The following is a 21,713-nucleotide window of genomic DNA, read 5'->3' as shown; positions in this document are numbered from 1 at the left end:
AAAATTGGTATAGACTCCAGCCACCCTAGTCATAGACTGTTTTCTCTGCTACTGCACGGCAAGCAGCACCGGAGTGCCAAGTCTAGGTCCAAAAATCTTGTTAACAGCTACCCTCAAGCCATAAGACTGCTGAATAGCTAATTCAAAAGGGCTACCCAGACTATTTGCATTGACCCCCCACACTACTCGCGGTTTATTAGCTGTGCATTGTCACTTTACCCCTACTCAGATGTACATATTACATCAGTTACCTCTACTAACATGTACCCCCGCACATTGACTTGGTACCGGTACCCCCTGTATATAGCCTTGTTATTGTTATTTTATTGTTGCTCTTTTATTTTTTTTACTTTAGTTTATTTAGTAAATATTTTCATAACTCTTATTTTTCTTAAAACTGCATTGTTGGTTAAGGGCTTGGAAGTAAGCATTTCACGGTAAGGTGAAACCTGTTGTATTCAGCGCAAGTGACATACATTTTTATTTTATTTGATATGCCCCCTTTATTTATCCTATGATTCTGACTTGGTGTACAGCGGTGTTGGCTCCTCAGAGGAGGAAGGGGAGGACTATCCTCCCCAGTGGATTTCAGTATTTATTTTTATTGTAAAACATTTAGAAAGTTATACTTTTAGATAACACTATACTAAATATAATCATGTCACCAAATAAACTGATTAAAACATACTATTATGCAAAGAAGGTCTACAGTAGCCTCAACAGCACTGTAGGGTAGAATTATGGTGTCGCCTATCAGAGCTCTTGCAACATGTTGTCCACCCAATCAAAGGATCAGAGAATTAATCTAGTACTGAAAGCATAAGATACAGATATCTTCTAGCACTGCAGTGTATAAAATGTGGTCAGTAGTTGACTCAGAGAGAGAAAGAATAGTTTAACAGTTTTGAACAAATTAATTTGTTCCAAAATTAAGGAGAAGGAAGAGACAAATAGAGAGAGTATTTTTTTTTCACTTTCAGTTTCACTTACTTAGCTAGCAAATGCAACTAGCTAGTTTAGCCTACTGAAACACCCTGCTCAAACAGAGGGATGCTATTTTAGCTAGCTGGCTATGACTTTCCAACACAACACTGGAGCTCTTCCAAGTCAAGGTAAGCTTTTGGTATTACTAATGTATTGCCGGTGTAACTTCTTACTGACTACAATGCTGTAGGCTGTGTGTAGCGGTTTGGTTTGGAAAGGTTATTTTGCCACATACAGCTGATGTGTTGTGCATTGAAGTCCACAATCGAAGGGAAGAGGTGAGAGGAGGAGAGTTCATGGATGCGAGAAGGAATACAACGTGGCTGCTATGAAAGTGAACTGTGTTTACGCGTGATCAGAGGTGCGATTCTGTTGAAAAAGTTTCTTAAAAGGAAGCAAACGGAACAAAACGTGGATAAACATACCTGAATTTGTCCAATAGAAACTCCTGTTTGCAACTGTTGGACTAATGATCCCCCCCATATCAGCTAGATGCAGGCAAGAGTGCAAGACCGTACTGAATGTCGTTGTCTTTCACCTCAAATTTGTCTCTCGACCTGTGTGCACCTATGTTGTAAACTTTTATTCAGAGGCTAGGTTGTAGCAACCTCATGATGGGTAAAAGGAAAATTTGAGTATCATGTAGTAGCCTAAACCTATCGCTGTTACATTGAACTGGGTGAATGGAATAATATAACGTCATCCAATATGCTGTAATAGAAATAAGGCCATGCTCATGAAAACGAATCATCCTCCCTCACCAGTATACCGTATTTTATTATATACCGGTATTGACGCAGGGACCGGTTTGGGTTTTTTACTTTACCATCTATATAGGTATTTGAATGTTTGGTTTGTTAAATGTGATACGACATGTGTAATGTCCATTTTTTAAGTTTACTTCGCTACTTGATTCATCTCTCTCCGCGCCACTTTCCACACAGACCTAGCCACGCCCCCTGTCACTCAAGGACCGCATTTGATGTTCAACCATGAGACCCTTTCGTTCGGTCTGCATGGTCAATACAGCACATGCAACAATGTTGATAACAATGCTGTTTTCACTTTGCTTCTTAATATAAATCCACTAACGTTCAATAATGACACTATTAGTTTGTGTTTCTTACATCAGCAAACAAGCTAGTTTGTTTTTTCTTAGCAAGTTGCCCTAAATCTTGAGAGAGGCTAATTGTTAGCCGCTAATGCTAAAGCTAGCTAATAAATGTACTGGGTAAGAGCAAACGTAGCTAGCTAATGCAGCCTGATAATACCAGTGATGGTGTAGACCTAAATCAATTGTTTGTGCAACAGTATCTTCTAAATCAAAGGAAAATGCAAAGAAAGAATATGTTAGCTACATGAAGTAGCCAAAGCTTATAGGGTCCCCTAGGAAACACCTAACAATACTTTAGTTCCTACCCTGTCACAATAACTCCTCCCTGGCATTTTAATTCGTTGTCATCTCAAACAACACTGTATTCAAAGTGCTCACTATTATATTCTAACTATAGAATTAGAATAGTCATTATATTTCCATCATTCCAACAGTTTTTTGCAAATCATTGGTTAAAAATAAGATAGATTATTTGCCCATATCGTGCAGCCCTACGTGGCAGTGTGGAAATTATCTCAATTGAGCAGTGGTGTAAAGTATTTAAGAAAAAATACTTTCAAGTACTACTTAAGTCGTTTTTTTTTGGTATCTGTACTTTACTATTTTTATTTTTGACAACTTTTACTTCACTACATTCCTAAAGAAAATACTGTACTTTTTACTCCATACATTATCCCTGACACCTAAAAGTACTTGTTACATTTTGAAAGCTTAGCAGGACAGGAAAATGGTCCAATTCACGCACTTGTCGAGAACCTCCCTGGTCATCTACTGCCTCTGATCTGGAGGACTCTCTAAACACAAATGCTTTGTTTGTAAATTATGTCTGAGTGTTGGAGTGTGCCCCTGGCTATCCGTAAATAAAAAATAAACAAGAAAATGGTGCCATCTGGTTTGCTTAATATACAGAATTTGAAATTATTTATACTTTTACTTTTGATACTTAAGTACATTTGATCAATTACATTTACTTTGATACTTAAGTATATTTAAAACCAAATACTTTTAGACTTTTACTCAAGTAGTATTTTACTGGGTGACATATAAAGTCCAAAGAAGAATCCTGAAGGAGGAGAGATTACTAGAAACAAACTCAGTTTAACCTTTTATCTGTTGATTAATTGTTGGAGTAGAGGACCTTGTGCAATTCAGGTAAAATAATAACCCAAAGTTTATAACCCAGGACAAATTAGCTTGCAATAGCAAGCCAGCTAGCTAAATATATATATATATACAGTGGGGGAAAAAAGTATTTGATCCCCTGCTGATTTTGTACGTTTGCCCACTGAAAAAGAAATGATCAGTCTATAATTTTAATGGTAGGTTTATTTGAACAGTGCGAGACAGAATAACAACAAAAAAATCCTGAAAAACGCATGTCAAAAATGTTATAAAATGATTTGCATTTTAATGAGGGAAATAAGTTTTGACCCCTCTGCAAAACATGACTTAGTACTTGGTGGAAAAACCCTTGTTGGCAATCACAGAGGTCAGACGTTTCTTGTAGTTGGCCAGCAGGTTTGCACACATCTCAGGAGGGATTTTGTCCCACTCCTCTTTGCAGATCTTCTCCAAGTCATTAAGGTTTCGAGGCTGACATTTGACAACTCGAACCTTCAGCTCCCTCCACAGATTTTCTATGGGATTAAGGTCTGGAGACTGGCTAGGCCACTCCTGGACCTTAACAGGAAGAATATAGCGATACTAATAGCCCTAAGTTTTTTTTAGCCCTAACCATCTTCTGGTAGTTTTTAGCCTATTCCGGGCCCCCAGCCACTGTTGTTTGGTTAGTTGTGTTTCTGCAGTGCACATGAGGTGGAGTTTGCAAAACAATTGGCCACTGGATTGATGCAAATAATCATGATATCCGTCTTCCAGGTAGGCATAGGCTACTTTTTAGCATTACCATTTAATTGAGAAGAAAAGGCTTTCTCAAAAAAAACTACCAGAAGATGATTAGGGCTATTAGTATCGCTATATTCTTCCTGTTACTTAATTGTTTGAAACCATATTATGATGCATGTCTAAGCTTGCTTCAAAGTAGCCTATAGCCAAAATCCCACCATAGAAATGTGGAGGCAATTATTTTATAAACACTGCCTCATATTGCCCTCCTGTTCTATTGGTTTTCAAATCAACGTTATTTCATTGTCTAGCAGCCAAAGGTATTATTGTAGTCATATTAGCAACCCATGATAGTTGTGATAGCCACAGGAAGTAGGGATGCTGGCAGTGCTACAGGACCATCTGGTAGTTTTTATTTAAATTCTCATTTACCTACCCCAGTCAAACGCTAACCCGGACGACGCTGGGCCAATTGTGCGCCGCCCTATGGGACTCCCAATCCCGGCCAGTTGTGATACAGCCTGGAATTGAACCAGGGTCTGTAGTGACACCTCTAGCACTGAGATGCAGTGCCATTGACCGCTGCGCCACTCGGGTGAGACGTTAAAACTGCAAATAATGTGTAGTTGCAATAAAAAAATGATGAAACCATTTTTTCCATTGCATTATTGATATAAATGATAATGGGACTGGGGTAGGTGAGAGAAAAAAACATGGGCTATTTATATACAGTGCCTTCGGAAATTATTCAGACCCCTTGACTTTTTCCACATTTTGTTAGGTTACAGCCTTATTCTAAAATTGATAAAACTGTTTTTTTCCCCCTCATCAATATACACACACTACCCCATAATGACAAAGCAAAAACTTGATTTGACATTTTTGCTAGCAAAAACTTGATATGACATTTTTGCTAATTTATAACAAATAAATAAATTAAATATAATATTTACATAAGCACTCATACCCTTTACTCAGTACTTCAAAGCACCTTTGGCAGCGATTACAACCTCGAGTCTCCTTGGGTATGACGTTACAAGCTTGGCACACCTGTATTTGGGGAGTTTCTCCTATTCTTCTCTGCAGATCCTCTCAAGCTCTGTCAGGTTGGATGGGGAGCGTAGCTACACAGCTATTTTCAGGTCTCTTCAGAGATGTTTGATTGGGTTCAAGTCTGGGCCCTGGCTGGGCCACTCAAGGACATTCAGAAACTTGTCCTGAAGCCACTCCTGTGTTGTCTTGGCTGTCTGCTTAGGGTCATTGTCCTGTTAGAAGTCTGAGGTCCTGAGTGCTCTGGAGCAAGTTTTCATCAAGGATCTCTCTGTACTTTGCTCCGTTCATCTTTGCCTTGATCCTGACTAGTCTCCCAGTCCCTGCCACTGAAAAACATCCCCACAGCATGATGCTGCCACCACCATGCTTCACCGTAGGGATGGTGCCAGGTTTCCTCCAGATGTGACGCTTGGCATTCAGGCCAAAGAGTACAATCTTGGTTTCATCAGACCAGAGAATCTTGTTTCTCATGGTCTGAGTGTCACGTCCTGACCATTGAGTGCTCTTATTTTCTATGGTAGAGTAGGTCAGGGCGTGACTGGGGGGGTTTATCTAGTTTCTTTTTTCTATGTTGGGGGTTTTGTATGATTCCCAATATGAGGCAGCTGGTCATCGTTGTCTCTAATTGGGGATCATATTTAAGTAGTTGTTTTTCCCACCTGTGTTTGTGGGAGATTATTTTGAGTTAGTGCATGTTGCACCTCTGTCGTCACGGTTTGTTGTTTGTTTATAGTTTATTGTTTGTTTGGCTAAGTTTCACAATATAATAAAGATGTGGAACGATACGCACGCTGCGCCTTGGTCTGTTCCTACACACACGCGTGACACTGAGAATCTTTAGGTGCCTTTTGGCAAACTCCAAGCAGGCTGTCATGTGCCTTTTACTGAGGAGTGGCTTCGGTCTGGCCATTCTACCATAAAGGCCTGATTGGTGGAGTGCTGAAGAGATGGTTGTCCTTCTGGAAGGTTCTCCCATCTCCACAGAGGAACTCTAGAGCTCTGTCAGAGTGACCATCGGGTTCTTGGTCACCTCCCTGACCAAGGTTCTTCTCCCCCGATTGCTCAGTTTAGCCCGGATGGCCAGCTCTAGGAAGAGTCTTGGTGGTTCCAAAGATCTTCCATTTAAAAATGATGGAAGCCAGATCTGTGCCTCGACACAATCCTGTCTCAGAGCTCTACAGACAATTCCTTCGACCACATGGCTTGGTTTTTGCTCTGACAGGTACTATCACTTGTGGGACCTTATATAGACAGGTGTGTGCCTTTCCAAATCATGTCCAATTAATTGAATTGACCACACGTGGACTCCAAGTTGATCAAGGATGATCAATGGAAACAGTAAAGTGTCAGCAAAGGGTCTGAATACTTATGTAAATAAGGTATTTCTGTTTTTTGGTTTTTAATACATTTGCAAAAATGTCTAAACCTGTTTTTTTTGCTTTGTCATTATGGGGTATTGTGTGTAAATTGCTGAGGAAATTGTTTTATTTAATCCATTTTAGAATAAGGCTAACGTAGCAAAATGTGGAAAAAGTCAAGGTTTGAATACTTTCCGAAGGCACTGTATTGTCCCAATTCTGCATGGAGAGCTCTCCCGTACACTCTGCTGTATGATAGACAGTTTAGTTTGAGTTGTCGGGTCTCTCTCTCTCTCTCTCTGCCTCGTCTCTTCTCTCCCCCTTGTGGTGGAGATCAAGTGATCTGGAGCAATAATCTTCTATTTTTATTTTCTATTAGTTTACCATTCTAAACTTGGCGAAAAAAGAATGGGAACAATATCAAATAAAGGAACATGGCATTCTCTCGCCCTTGGTTGAAAGGCCTGCTCCTGCCCATGTCAAACACGTAGGCGTACTAACCTACTAGTCTACCAAGCGACACAGTTCTGGCCGCGGCCCATTGAGTGGCGCTTTTCACCCACTGGTGAACGATGGCTCGCATAGCTGTCCATTTGCGCTCAGTTTTAATAGATACAATCTTAGTTACAACACCACTTTCTTTATCTCTCTCTCTCTCACACACACAGACACACCCTTTGTAATTATGTAGTACAAATAAATGTGCACTCTGTTCACAACGCGTGAGTTTCAAGTGAGTTTCAAGTTTGAGTTTCAAGTTTGGGGAAGCTTACAATTTATCCAACCATTTAACTACCGGTCTGCGTGCCAGTTTTGATTTTCATATGCACATTTTTGAGAACAGTTTAATTTCAATAATAACATTTTCATTTTTCAGAATTATTGTAATGTGGTTAATAACACAAATTGGATGTTAAAATGATAAAAGTCTAAAAGTAAAAATTCCATGCACACATTGATTCACTGTAAGCCATTGTCGGCTAAATAAATTAGTGCATGGAACTAAGATATACCCTATATAGGCCAATGTAGCAGTAGGCCTATAACTTCCATTGTCAACTAAGTAAAAATACATCAAGCCGACAAAAATATATATATATATCCTGATGAAAATGCTGATTCTTTCAATTGCATTCATCTCTCTACTCCATCTGCCCGCCTCCCTTTCTATTTGTCATGACTTGAGCTATCGCTAGTGAAGTGCAACATTGTATCAAATCAATCAACTGTGTCCACCCAATGACTGTATATATGAAGGTCTGGCCGGAAGCTGTCACTAGCAAACTTACCACATTGTATCAACTAGCCTATTCCGGCCCCCCAGAGTTTCCTGCACCTGTGAGCTCGGGACAGACACAGCTGTTTTTGTGCAAAGGGAAATGTGTTCAGGTATTTTATGACGTTTCCACTGGATATATAGTATCCCAAGAGCATGATATTTTGCTCTTTCACAACGAGGCCTGGTGATAATCAGGATTGTTCAGATAATGTGAGGAACTATTATCATTCACAATGGATGTAATAAAAAAATACTTGACTTACTGTGTGAGGTATAAACAAATAATGAGAAGCTCCGCTGATTAGTGGTGGTGAGTTAAGACAATCAGAAATCAGACATCCCCAAATGGGCACTTTCCTACTTTTGCGCACAGCAGGCCAGTTAGCCTACTTCTATGCTTGCTCAGGTGCGCGAGCTCCCGTCACATTTCGAGGACAGAGAAACCAGACACACTCATTGCTCACATGGAGCGCTCCAAACAAAATACAATGACAAAATTGAAAAAGCTCGTAAATGATGGTATGAAATAAATCCCAAATTGTTTCCCACAAGAAAGAGTAGCAGGTTGTGAACTCTGCAAATAATGTTTCCACTCTGAGAATTAGAACGGTAAATGACCTAATTAATCCATGCATTAACAGAAATGAATGTAACCAAATTAATGGTAAATGTTTTACTAGTGACATATGCAATAGGGAAATGATCAAAATAAACAAAGGGCAAACATCTAACACACTAAAACAATGCATGCGCAAGAATTGGTGTGAGACAGCTCAGCGCATTCTAGAGAGAGACACGGCAATATCTTCGCCACTATCTTGCCCGACTCAAGCCTCTCCTTGAGATGAAACCCTACTTCAGGTTTATTGCCTACGGGTGTTGCCGTTCCAGCCCAGTCCCGACCGTAGAGACCTGCTGATACCAACGGCGGCACCGGCTTCCAACTCGGCTGCCGACTGCTGGGGTGGTAGTAACCTTTATTAAAAACCACTCAGCCAGACGTCTAGATCAGGGGCTGGGTGACCCATAGTTCACCAGGCTCTCCTGGGAATTATAAGACAAGGAGAATTCGAGTGGTGAGTATACTTTCTCAGCTCGGCAATTTACGTTAAATAAATATTAGTTTTACACCCACGCGTGCGCGTCACAAACCCTTCAGTTGTGGACCTGGAGTTACTCACCGTAATGGGACCTAGTCTCCCACAAGACAAAGAGGTATAGTCACCAATACGAAGAGGTATAGACATTTCTATACACACACACAAGGCATGGACCCCATCGGTAGCAAGAAAGAGGAGACTCGGCTCTATTTCGGGTCAGTGGCCCCAGTCGGGAAAATCCATTAAAAGAAAGCCCTTTCCAATGACTCTAATTATCCCCCAAAATATCCTGTATCTCATTTTTTTTATATGAACTAAAACATGGACCTATTAAAAACAGTACTGTAGTAATGATGTTTGTGTAGTAGGCTATAGGCCCAAAACATTATCACAGCATATTGACTTTGCTTGAATTCCCCTCCCAATGCATTGTTGTTCTTCTCAGACCATAAAAAAATGATCAACATTTGAGGTAGGCTATATGGTCACACCGGTAATAGATCAGTTGTTGTATTACTTGTGAGGCACAGCTGAGTGAGAATATATTTGAATAATTCGCTTTTTAAATTTTTATTTTACTGGGCTGATGGAGCCTGCATCTGATGGTCAGTCTCAGCGGAGGGAGAGGGCAGCAGACTGGTTCCACCTCTCAATGTCCCTCTGCTCTCCCTTTCCTCCGCTGACACTGACCAAAAAGGGACACCGGCTTCGAGCTGCTGGTGAAACTCAAGTCACACTGCATTATTTCTACCTCATGCACAAATTCATGTTGTTACGCCTATGACCAGAGAAAGTGAAATATTCCTAGATATAAAAAAATACCCAAGCTGCTGATAATACCAACGCAAGCCAATGGATCCACTTTCCTACTCATTCATTGAAGCTGCAGTGCTGATTGTAGCGTGAGTGGAAGTAAGGAGAACACACATTTTATGGCTTATAAAAGTGTTGAATACAAAGTGTTGACAGTGCTGAGTAAGAACTTAAACATGAACTCACTCATATAAACAGCAGCTCTTTGCTGTTTTCGTTGACAGTCTCTAGTCATGGTTCTAAAACCTCACAGTGTCAACTTTGCTGAAGCTTTCTTTTAAGCCTGCTGCGTTACTGCAGACACGGTAATGTGAGTCATCTGATTGGCCAGTGGTAGGCCTATAGTGCACTTGATTTCCTCCCCCCGGCCATGCCGGGAAGGCAGTTGTACCTTCAGAGATATGAAATGGTTGAAAATGGGAACACGGCCCCTATCCCGTGCGCAAGGCATTTGAATCGGGTGCACCTACCGGCAACAGAGCGAGACTAATATAAAAAAATAGGAATGTAAGGCTTATCGTTGTTTTTTTACAGAAATGTTTGGCAATCGACTAGGAATGCCTTGGTTATCGACCGGTTGGTGACCACTGCCTTAAACCATGACTTACATACGGTCATATTCTCCCGACACAACTCCTCCTTCAAAACTGGTTACATCAGATTCATACAACACTATAATTTCCCCTTATTCATTCACTCCCTTAAAACCGGTTACATCTGGTTCATACTGGACTCCCCCTCCCCAAACTCCCAGCCCTTGTTGCTTGTCATCTACCAGAAGGACGTCAAAGAAGGGGTTTGTGGAAGTTCATGTTGCATCACACTTCCCTCTGCCTCCCGTTCTGGTAATTCCCCCGGCTCTACCTTTGGCTCGGCTGATGCTGGTCTCGTTGGCAAAGTTGCTGACGACAACAGTAAGCCTTGTCCTTCCTGTTTTTCTTCTTTTCACAACAAGTTCAAGTCTTTTTAGCCTCCTGTTCCCTCCGACACAGAATTAGCTGTATCGAAGGCAGGAGGGAGACCTACATCCAACCCCCAGGTCCCGACACCCGCTCCATGGATTAACTCTCTCTCCTGGTAGAAAACCTTTCCATCCGCCAAGTGAATGGTACGGATTCTGCCCCACCTGGACTTCCCCATGACTTCACCATCCCCTCATGAATATATCCCAACCTTACCCCTCGAGCTCCCTCAGGCACCGGGAGGTAGGCTCCTCTCCACAGCATATTCCATCCTTGCGTGACGTTCCTACTATGCCCTGTTGCTGCACATTCTTGTTGCCCATATTCACACACACACACCACCAGGTATAGTCCTATGTGCACCCCCACCCCCGCAGGAGGTCTTTTGCCTTTTGATAGGCTGTCATTGTAAATATGAATATGTTCTTAACTGACTTGCCTAGTTAAATAAAGGTTAAATAAAAACATCTAAATGCCTCTAGTACCCACAATAGTGGCCTCAGGGCACCATACAACTCCACCCCAGCATCCATAGCTTGCCAAGCAATTAAGGCCCCCCATTTATAGTACTTGCCCCTACCTGGTTTCAATGGGATTCTCTCCAATAGGTAAACCATAAGCCAACCACAGGGGTACCTCCAGGACGCTCCCAACCAAATCCGCCAACCTAGTAAAATAGGTTATCCTAGTAAAACCCTCCACTACGACGTGCCCCCATATCTCTAACGATAAATCCTGTGCAGGCCCTCGCTTCTTCACAGGTGGCATTAGTATAAATCCTGTTAGAACCAACCCAGTCCAGCCTTTCCAACACCCTACCGTCACATAGTTCCTGTCTCCACTGGTGAACGCGGTGGCCATAGAGCAGGGGGTTTGCAACGTGTAAAGCCGGGTGCTTATATCTCCATTTTCGCCTAACCTCCCAGCCCCAGCTATTCAGCCACTCATTCATCCATTCCTGTGTGAACGTCTGACCAATCAGACCTCCACTCACATAGCCGCGGCTTGAAAGTTTCCTTATTACAATTCAAACCCTACCTCCACCGGCTAACCTCTTCCACCTGGTTTCCTCGGATGCCCTTTTTTTTTTTTTTTTTTTTTTTTTTTTTACAAGTTTCCCTCTAACGTCCTTTAGTCTGAAACAATCCAGCTTGGCTCATGCTATAACGGTCACATCCTTCTCCTTAGTTAACACTCAGGGGGATGGTCCTACACTCAGAGCATAGGGTACCTTAATCACTTGGGTGTCCTATGTGTCTCCTGCTGAATAAACCATGGCCAGATACTGGTATCTATCTATCCAGTAATTGTTTCTCCAATCCAGTTTATTCAGGCATGGTTTCACATAGTTCAGCACCTCCCTGGTTTGCAGACCGCACCATACACACGCCTTATCAATGGCAAACACCTGGGTATACGATTTCAGCGCATCGTGCCCGATCCCCGTAGCCTTGTGCAATTATACCCTTCTCCCAGGCTCCACCTGGTGTAAAGAGCACCTAGAAGTTCCCCAGGAATTCCTGTCTACATCCAAGGTGAAGTCCTTGCCTTACTCACACACTTATCCAGTTCCGCAAAGTGAGTTCAATTCACCCACTCCAAATCCCCGGGGGTAGGTTGGGACTGTACCCACATTTCTATTCCCACCTCTCCAGGGGGTCGTTCACACCTAATATGTACAGTGTAACAGGCTTCTTCCATACCCAAGGCAAGGTTTCATTAATCTCTCTATCGACCCCCACCTCTGTTATAGTGCCGCAGGGCCATTTTACACATGAGCCACTACCCGAGTCATAACTTTGGACATGACCTCCCATCCACACATGAGCCTGGGTCCATTTCCAGTATGTTCATCACACACTGTTCATGGTATCTATAGAGCCTGAGGTATTTACTAACCTGCCTATGGGCCTGTAACCTTGGGTCTCCCTCAGGCCTTACAGCTGAGGTGGCCTCTCTTGACCCGGGGCATGTCAACTCGGCTGACATTAGCAGGCCTGCCCTTTTTAGATCACTGCATTCCTCACATCTCCCCAGCTGGGCCTCATCCCACTGACAGGAGCAGTCCTGGGGTCCTTTCTCCAGTCCCTCATTGCCACCCCGTCCTACCCACTGGGTGTACAACCTAAGCTGTAGAAGAAACTGGAGGCGGCAATAATGACAATATATGATCCATCACCTTTACTGGGCCTCATAAATTCCCGTCTAGATCATCATATCAAATCAAATGTTATTTGTCACATGGGCCGAATACAACAGGTGTAGACCTTAACGTCAAATGCTTACTTACAAGCCCTTAACCAACAATGCAGTTTTAAGAAAATAGAGTTAAGAAAATATTTACTAAATAAACTAAAGTGATGACCGCTTTGCACACTCTTGGCATTCTCTCAACCAGCTTCATGATGTAGTCACCTGGAATGCATTTAAATTAATTTGTGTGCCTTGTTAAAAGTTAATTTGTAGAATTTCTTTCCTTAATGCATTTGAGCCAGTCAGATGTGTTGTGACAAGGTAGGGGTGGTATACAGAAATTGACCTATTTGGTAAAAGACCAAGTCCATATTATGGCAAGAACAGCTCAAATAAGCAAAGAGAAACGACAGTCCATCATTACTTTAATCCATGAAGGTCAGTCAATCCGGAAAATTCCAAGAACTTTGAAAGTTTCTTCAAGTGCAGTCGCAAAAACCATCAAGTGCTATGATGAAACTGGCTCTCATGAGGACCGCCACAGGAAAGGAAGACCCAGAGTTACCGCTGATGCAGAGGATAAGTTCATTAGAGTTAACTGCACCTCAGATTGCAGCCCAAATAAATGCTTCATAGAGTTCAAGTAACAGACACATCTCAACATCAACTGTTCAGAGGTGACTGCGTGAATCAGGCCTTCATGGTCGAATTGCTGCAAAGAAACCACTTCTAAAGGACACCAATAAGAAGAAGAGACTTGCTTGGGCCAAGAAACACAAGCAATGGATATTAGACCGGTGGAAATCGGTCCTTTGGTCTGATGAGTCCAAATTTGAGATTTTTGGTTCCAACCGCTGTGGCTTTTTGAGACGCAGAGTAGGTGAACAGATGATCTACGCATGTGTGGTTCCCACCGTGAAGCATGGAGGACGAGGTGTGATGGTGCTTGGCTGGTGACACTGTCGGTTATTTATTTAGAATTCAAGGCACACTTAACCAGCATGGCTACCATAGCATTCTGCAGCGATACGCCAACCCATTATGTTTGCGCTTAGTGGGACTATCATTTGTTTTTCAACAGGACAAGGACCCAACACACCTCCAGGCTGTGTAAGGGCTATTTGACCAAGAAGGTGAGTGAGGCTATATACAGGGGGTACCGGTACCGAGTCAATGTGCGTGGGTACAGGTGAGTTGAGGTAATTTGTACATGTAGGCAAGGTTAAAGTGACTATGCATAGATAATACACAGTGAGTAGCAGCAGTGTAAAAACCAAGGGGGGGGGGGCAATGCAAATAGTCTGGGTGGCCATTTGATTAATTGTTCAGCAGTCTATGTCTTGGGTTACTGGAGTCTTTGACAAGGTTTTGGGCCTTCCTCTGACACCGCCTAGTATATAGGTCCTGGATGGCAGGAAGCTTGGCCCCAGTGATGCGGACTTTACGCACTACCCTCTGTAGCGCCTTGCGGTCGGATGCCCGAGCAGTTGCCATACCAGGCAGGGATAGAACCGGTCAGGATACTCTCGACGGTGCAGCTGTAGAACTTTTTAGGATCTGGGGACCCGTGCCAAATTTTTTCAGTCTCCTGAAAAGGTGTTGAAAAGGTGTTGTCGTGCCCTCTTCATGACTTTCTTGGTGTGTTTTGACCATGATAGTTTGTTGATGATGTGGACACCAAGGAACTTCAAACTCTCGAACTGCTCCACTACAGCCCCATCGATGTGAATGGGGACGTGTTCAGCCCTCCTTTCCTGTAGTCCACGATCATCTCCTTTGTCTTGATCACGTTGAGGAAGAGGTTGTTGTCCTGGCACCACACTGCCAGGTCTCTGACCTCCCTATAGGCTGTCTCATCATTGTCGGTGATCAGGCCTAACACTGTTGTGTCATCAGAAACGTAATGATGGTGTTGGAGTTGTGCTTGGCCACTCAGTCGTGGGTGAACAGGGAGTACAAGAGTGGACTAAGCACGCACCCATGAGGGGCACCCGTGTTGAGGATCAGTATGGCAGATGTGTTGTTACCTACCCTTACCACCTGGGGGCGGCCCGTCACAAAGTCCAGGATCCAGTTGCAGAGAGAGGTGTTTAGTCCCAGGGTCCTTAGCTTAGTGATGAGCTTTGTAGGCACTATGGTGTTGAACATTGAGCTGTAGTCAATGAACAGCATTCTCACAACCTAAGCCCTAGAAAAAACTGGAGGCGGCAATAATGACAGAATATGTGATCCATCACCTTTATTGGGCCTCATAAATTCCTGTCTATCCCATAGGCCACGTCCCTTTCTACACCAGGCATGACTGCAGGCCTTTTATTTCCTGGTCCTTCACATACCTTGGGCAGGGCATATCCCAGGCAAACTGAGCATACTCCCCCAGCCAAAGGACCCCACCTAATTACTTCCTTCTCCCTGGATATCAATCCATTATTTACATTTACATTTAAGTCATTTAGCAGATGCTCTTATTCAGAAACCCCAACCCTCTACCGATCTATGCTTGGGTATACCCTCATCTCAACACTATGATCCCCTGTACAGTGGCCGCCCCGGCCCAGAGGGGGTAGTGCTACAGTTTTCGCTGCCATATGCAGGGCCATTGCCAGAACAAATCCGTTAGACGCCCATTTGATTTCCATAGAGCGGCAAAAAAATACAATAATTACGGGACCTCCTATGTGGATATATATTAGTAACCTATATATTAAAGGGGTTAAGTGCAGTGCCTTTGCTACCACTATGAAACAGAAAGGATTGGTGTTTGAACCCGGTATAAGCTTATTTTTATCACAACAAAATAAAAATAAATACCCCAACCACCAAGACACACGGTCAGCAAGATGCATGGTTGAATTGCAAAAACATCAGTAGCCTAATCATCACTACAAGTGTCAAGTGTGCTTGAAAATAGTGAAAATCATCACAAAAGCAATAATGGCATTATAAATGTAAGTGTGATATGACAGCAGTCAAAAAGTCAATGATCAGTTGGAGCATTTCCATGTCACATAGCCTAAACAAGGACAGCTGTTGAGTGCGTTGCTGATTTAGTTTCTTACTTGAGATGTAGGGCCTGCTCCCTCAGTGATGACATTTTCTACTGATAATAGCCTGTAGAATTCTCACCGGCTTGTTCTATTCCAAATGGTGCCTTCTTTTTCCGGTCTCACGGTTTCATTTGGTGGTGGTGTGAGCACTTGCTCAGTGCGCACAGTTCTGGCTTTTTTGCGGTTAGGCCATGGAGGTTTAGGTTCAGGTTGAGGCTCAGAATCAGAAGAATACTCGTCAGAGATGCCATCATGATTCATGTCTTCCTCACCATTGGAGTAAAAATATGAATGAAAATTACTCCAATGGTGAGGAAGACATGAATCATGATGGCATCTCTGACGAGTATTCTTCTGATTCTGAGCCTCATATATATATTAGGCTTAATCACTATCGGAAACGGGGCACTGCAAAATTAGCAAGCAAGAATTTTACTGTAGGCCTACAGTGTACTTGATCAATAAACTTTGGTTTAAATAGGAAACTAATAAGTTAGATCTCAATGGGGACATACCATAGAGATAGAGGACTCATCATGGATATAACCTGTTTTAGCATGGACATTGCCATTCAGGGCTTCCACCATTTTAAAGTAGTCAACTGGGTGGGGAATCCTATTGGTTGGGAGCAATCAGCTAATGATCAGAGCATTGTCTTCTTATTCAAATTGGGTGTAATGGTTTGTAAATGGCTTTAACCTATATAACCGCCATCGAGTGGCCACAATATTGAATGACACAAGATTTGGTTCAGGACTCCAGCACTGCAGGTGGCAGCAAATAACCAATATTAGCTTTACACTTTTTTAAAACACAAAAGAAGAAAACTGACTACTTTAAAATGGAGATAGCCTAAATACCTATGACTGTATATATGAATAGACAAAGCCATCGATCACGTGACACCATTCATTCCTATGTGAATACTCAATAGCATATTGAAGCCAAATTAAGTCGGTTAAGATGGCATCTGGAGACATAGTAACCGAAAGGTTGCAAGATCGAATCCCCGAGCTGACAAGGTAAAAATCTGTCGTTCTGCCCCTGTTCCTAGGCCTTCATTGAAAATAAGAATTTGTTCTTAACTGACTTGCCTAGTTAAATAAAATAAAAATAAACATAACATACACAGTTTGAGCTACTCCAAGAAGTCATGTTGCAGTCTTGGTCAGTGCGGCCCCATCTCATTGAGTAACTCAAATTTAAGGGAAACCGGGGTACTGCAGGCTGCAATTAGTAACTAAATTATCCTTAACTTCTTCTGTGTGCGATGTTAAAATAATCTGTTCAAGGACATAAATCTGGTGTATTAGAAGCAATTATTGCTACCATGACTGTCTTCTAAAAACATTTTTATTTACACAAAGATTCACCACAAAGATTGTTCCATTCACTATAGTGTGGGATGCTGTTTTACGCTAACAATGCCTGCAGTATCGCGGTCGGCCTTGAATATTCATTGCTTCAATGAGAGGAGGCACTCATTCCCCCTGGGCGCTGCCCAAGCGGTCACAGACGCTAGTAGTCTATAGTTGCACAGATAGATACAAGTCCTCTATCTATATCTATGGGACAAGCACCGAAGAATGGACAGCGTTCCTGAGATTCCAATCTTTACGGAGCAAATTTTAACAGAAATCAGACATTCATAAGTCAGATAAATAACATAGTAAAATCACAACCAGTACAGTTTAGTTCCCGAATTCGGGCCTTTGTCATGATGACGACAACGTAGCAGTCTACTAGCCTGCAGTGGCAGATTCAAAAACCATAAGTCATTACGACACACGTTTTACGCCTGCAGGGGTGTAATCATTAGTGCACACCTGAGGAAACAGTTGCCAATACAAAACGTTTTCCATAGAAAACAAGAGTTTCTATTGGGCAAATTCAGGCAGGTCACTACCAATGATGTGCGTCATTGTTCAGTTCCGTTCGCTTTTGTTGGCTGTTTGGTTTCCAGCTAGTAAAGACAGCCCAGGTGTAACACACCCTGAAGATCTCGCCATGGTATGCGGCACTAGGCCCGCTCTTGCCTGAAAAAGGAAGCCTATCGCTGTCATGAAAATGTGTATGTTTTTATCTTTACGGTCCAAATTGCTCTCCACACGCATATGAAAATGGTAAAAGCATAGGCTTCAAATATCTCCAATGATTTTCACTGAATTCAGATACTTCCCTTGTACAGCAAGGCATCAAAGCATAAAGGACAACACGAGGAAAGTAGGCTGGTAAGGTAAGAACGACGTGGTTGTCAGCTTTCATGACAGTTACAACAAATAACAATGTCTGAGTAGCGTCTCACATTCGATCAATGGATGTAATTATGTTGGTCAACTGTTGTTTTAATGTTATGTTGTCTACGACATGAGACGTAATTCCCATTTCTTAAAAAAAAAAAAAAATGTTAAGGGGAAATCTGCAGTTGCTACATCCATTTTTGGAGTTGACTGTCACAACTCTATCAGAACCCAAAATATATAAGCTTGTTTTACTCCAATGTTTGTAAACAAAGTACATGTAGACAAACACTGTATAGCCCCAAAACATGGTTAAAACTATCATTTAGAAATCATGGAAGGTTTATTCTTGCATCTATAGCTCTGTCTATGAATTTGAGTGGTTACATTTCTCCAACCACATCTGTCAGCTTCTTATGGAAACAGTGGCAGGTGTGTTCTTTGTTATTGTTTTAACTGCACATTTTTAGCTATACAATGTAGATCCAGAGGTGTGTGTGTGTGTACACAGTCTATGTGTGTGGTACCCTCCTGGTGAGCCTCTGGTGACTGTGAGTTGTTTGTGGTGTGTGTGATTGTCAGATGGATAAGAGGAGCGATCTGCGCCTGTGTCACTTTGGGACAGCCAGGCGAAGGCGATGGTGGGGTCTGAGGAGAAGATGGATTTACATTTACATCACATTTACATTTACATGGAGGATGCTAGGGGTGTTTAAGACCAACCAGGAACATGACTTGTGCAGCCTCACCTGTCTTATGAAAGAGGGCCTGCATGCTGTCCTACAGACCAGCAACAACACAACAGTACCTGTGAGCAAACCTATAGACTACACAACAATATACACTATTTCAACTGTCACATAGAATACAGTTTTATACCATTGGAACTTACGGCATTGACCCACCTCTGAGAAAATGACTCTACATACAGTACCTGCATTGTACATAGCTTTCCCTTAGTTACTTCTATGACAAGAAACCTTTAATTGTGGTTTTATAATGAGTTGATCTTGTTTCAATCAGGATAAACTTTCTGCTGAACATTACAAATCGGCGGAGACTCAAGTCCACAAGGTGCTATTTAATCACTATTCAAACAAATATGTTAAACCAATCCCAACAGCTTACTGCCTATTTGAATACATGTTTTTTGGGACACGTTTCAGTTTCGAACCACGGTCCTCTGTTACCTCCCCCTGCAGGACTTGGAGATGCAGACGTTTGCAGGGCCTGTGTTTGCCGGCCTGCGACGGTCCCTGGATATAACAGAGGAGGAGTACCAGAGGTCCCTCTCTTCAGATGGCTGCTATCTACAGTTCATCAGCAACTCCAAGAGCAAGGCTGACTTCTTCCTCACGTGAGTCCTGCTGGAGGACATCATAAACCTCATAAATGTACACACAACACACCTAATCTGTCAACTCTACATAGTAGCATATGTAGTAAATGTCCTTTTTTTCCTCCTTAGGAATGACAAGAGGTTCTTCCTAAAGACACAGAATACGCGGGAGGTTGCATTTTTTCTATCCAACCTGAAGGCGTATATGGATCATTTGGAGAAATACCCCCACTCACTGATGGTCAGGTTCCTGGGTGAGAGAGAAGTCCAACAGCTTAAGATCAAAATATCAAATGACAGGGCCTCCCGAGTGGTGCCGCTAGAGGCGTCACCACAGACCCAGGTTCGATCTCGGGCTGTATCACAACCGGCCGTGATCTGAAGTCCCATAGGGAGGCGCACAATTGGCCCAGCGTCGTCCGGGTTAGGGGAGGGTTTGGCTGGGGGGGGCTTTATTTGGCTCATTGCGCTCTAGCGACTCCTTGTGGCGGGCCGGGCGCCTGCAGGTGGACCTCAGTCATCAGTTGAACAGTGTTTCCTCTGACACATTGGTGCGGCTGGCTTCCGGGTTAAGCAGGTGGGTGTTAAGAAGCATGGTTTGGCGGGTCATGTTTCGGAGGACGCATGACTCAAACTTTGCCTCCCAGGCCCATTGGGGAGTTGCAGCGATGAGACAAAATCAAAATTAGGGAGAAAAAGGGGTTCAAATAAAAAAATACTAAATATCACCACAGATGGACTGTCACCTTTGTCAGATGTTCATATTCTTATTTTCTTATTCCAGGTCTCTATAGCATCCAAATTCCAAATAAAACAAAGGTAATTTTAATGAAACACAACATTTCACAAACAGTCTTTTTTTTACTCTGTAAGTAACTTTTCTCTCACTCTCCCCCAGAAGTATTTCATTGTGATGCAGAATGTGTTTTACCCGGACGAGAGGATTAATACCAGGTAAACATTGTTTGTATTGTAGTTATGAAAGATGATTACAGATGACATTTTTTTTAATCTCTTTCTGGATTGTTTGTTGCCAATTTTGGCTTTGTCTCTTAGATATGACATCAAGGGCTGTGAGGTGGGTAGGTGGACTGACCCTGCATCTACGGGAAACCCAGTTACTAAGATTCTGAAGGATAACAACTTTGAAGGAAAGCACATCATTCTGGGTAAGAGTCTTGTATGTCCTATATCTGTCAGTACCTGAGGGGATGTTCTTTCTTTGTGTCTATTATCAATTGAAAGGTAAAATCACATACGTTCCCCTAAGAAGTCAACATTTATCATGTGTTGACAGATAAGCAGCGCTCCTGGCTTGTGGATCAGGTTGAAATAGACTCAGCCTTCCTCCGTAGCCTCAATGTGCTTGACTACAGTATCCTGCTGGCCCATCAACCCTTGCACCAAGATGAGCTGGACAGGAAGCACTCCTTTAGTAACCTGAGCATGCATACTGTAAAGTAAGTGTTCAGTGGAGAACAATGATCTACTGTATGAAAAAAAAGTAAGACACTAGTTTTCTTTTGTGGACCATCCAGACATGCAGCTAATGTAAAGTAACACAGTGAGAAGATAATTGGAAATAAATCAGGTATTTTACTCTTAAGCTGATTGTTCTCTCTTTGTTATTCAGTTCTTGAATGGTCTTTCCTCTGCAGGCCCATGGACCAAGACAGTCCCGCAGAGGAAGATCCCCCCACTATTCCATTGTTGGAGGGGTACTCTGCTCGACTGGCATCAGATACAATAGACAGTGGGTTAGACCACGTCCAGAATACAGGGGAACACTCTGGCCATGGAATCCCCCTCCAGGAGGTAAACCGTACAGATGCAGAACTCCTGGAGTTCCAAGCTCATCACCGTAGGCTGCTGCCTAATTTAAAAAACTCGGTGCATGTCATAGACGGACCAAAGCTGCGCTACTTTGTGGGTATTGTAGACTTTTTCACTGTGTACGGTGTGAAGAAAAGGCAGGAGAACCTGTGGAAGAGTCTGCGCTTCCCTGGCAGAGCCTTCTCCACTGTCAGCCCAGCTACCTACTCCCAGAGGTTCTGCCAGTGGGTAAAGGACCACACCAAGTAAAACAGGGACACTGAAGCCCATTGAGACACAGAAGAGACTATCAAGTGAATAATCAAACTTGTTTTGTGAACAGCATGAACAGTAGGTGGCACCAAATAGCTTCTGTTGCAGTGGTAGCCTATTATATATAAAAAAAAATATCTAGAGGAATTTTACATTAGTTATATTTCCCCCCCAAACAACTGTGACAGGTTCCTCAAAAATCATGTATGAATGTGTATAAAAATGTATTGGAATAAGTCGTGAATAGAGAATCAATAATAAAACCTGTCACTGCATAAGAAACCATGAACTCCATAAATTG

General features: G+C 42.6%; 1 protein-coding gene across 5 annotated transcripts; it reads left to right on the top strand.

Moving 5' to 3' along the window:
- The first annotated feature begins 1,058 nt into the window (after positions 1-1,058).
- On the top strand, positions 1,059-21,690 carry LOC115199944 (phosphatidylinositol 4-phosphate 5-kinase-like protein 1). Of its 5 annotated transcripts, none has more exons than XM_029762509.1 (10): positions 1,059-1,112; positions 18,571-18,798; positions 19,012-19,062; positions 19,191-19,345; positions 19,457-19,581; positions 20,112-20,146; positions 20,226-20,281; positions 20,384-20,496; positions 20,625-20,787; positions 20,986-21,690. In XM_029762509.1, exons 2-10 carry the CDS (start codon positions 18,571-18,573, stop codon positions 21,407-21,409), a joined length of 1,350 nt encoding a protein of 449 aa, XP_029618369.1. In that variant the 5' UTR covers positions 1,059-1,112; the 3' UTR covers positions 21,410-21,690. The 5 variants fall into 5 exon arrangements, with proteins under 5 accessions (XP_029618369.1, XP_029618372.1, XP_029618370.1 ...); XM_029762510.1 differs by lacking the exon at positions 1,059-1,112 and adding an exon at positions 17,320-17,984 and having other exon boundaries at positions 20,229-20,281; XM_029762508.1 differs by lacking the exon at positions 1,059-1,112 and adding an exon at positions 17,323-17,984.
- The last annotated feature ends 23 nt before the right edge of the window (positions 21,691-21,713 follow it).

This window comes from Salmo trutta, chromosome 9 (genome assembly GCF_901001165.1).
Source record: "Salmo trutta chromosome 9, fSalTru1.1, whole genome shotgun sequence".
Lineage (NCBI taxonomy): Eukaryota > Metazoa > Chordata > Actinopteri > Salmoniformes > Salmonidae > Salmo > Salmo trutta.
This window is presented reverse-complemented; position numbering and strand designations above follow the sequence as displayed.

Bases quoted from the DNA above. Each gene is read 5' to 3' on its own strand.
- LOC115199944 (XM_029762509.1), top strand. From the start codon at position 18,571: ATGGATAAGAGGAGCGATCTGCGCCTGTGTCACTTTGGGACAGCCAGG. The intron at 20,497-20,624 runs GTAAGAGTCTTG...ATGTGTTGACAG, and splicing joins AGGAAAGCACATCATTCTGG to ATAAGCAGCGCTCCTGGCTT. The intron at 20,788-20,985 runs GTAAGTGTTCAG...TTTCCTCTGCAG, and splicing joins CTGAGCATGCATACTGTAAA to GCCCATGGACCAAGACAGTC.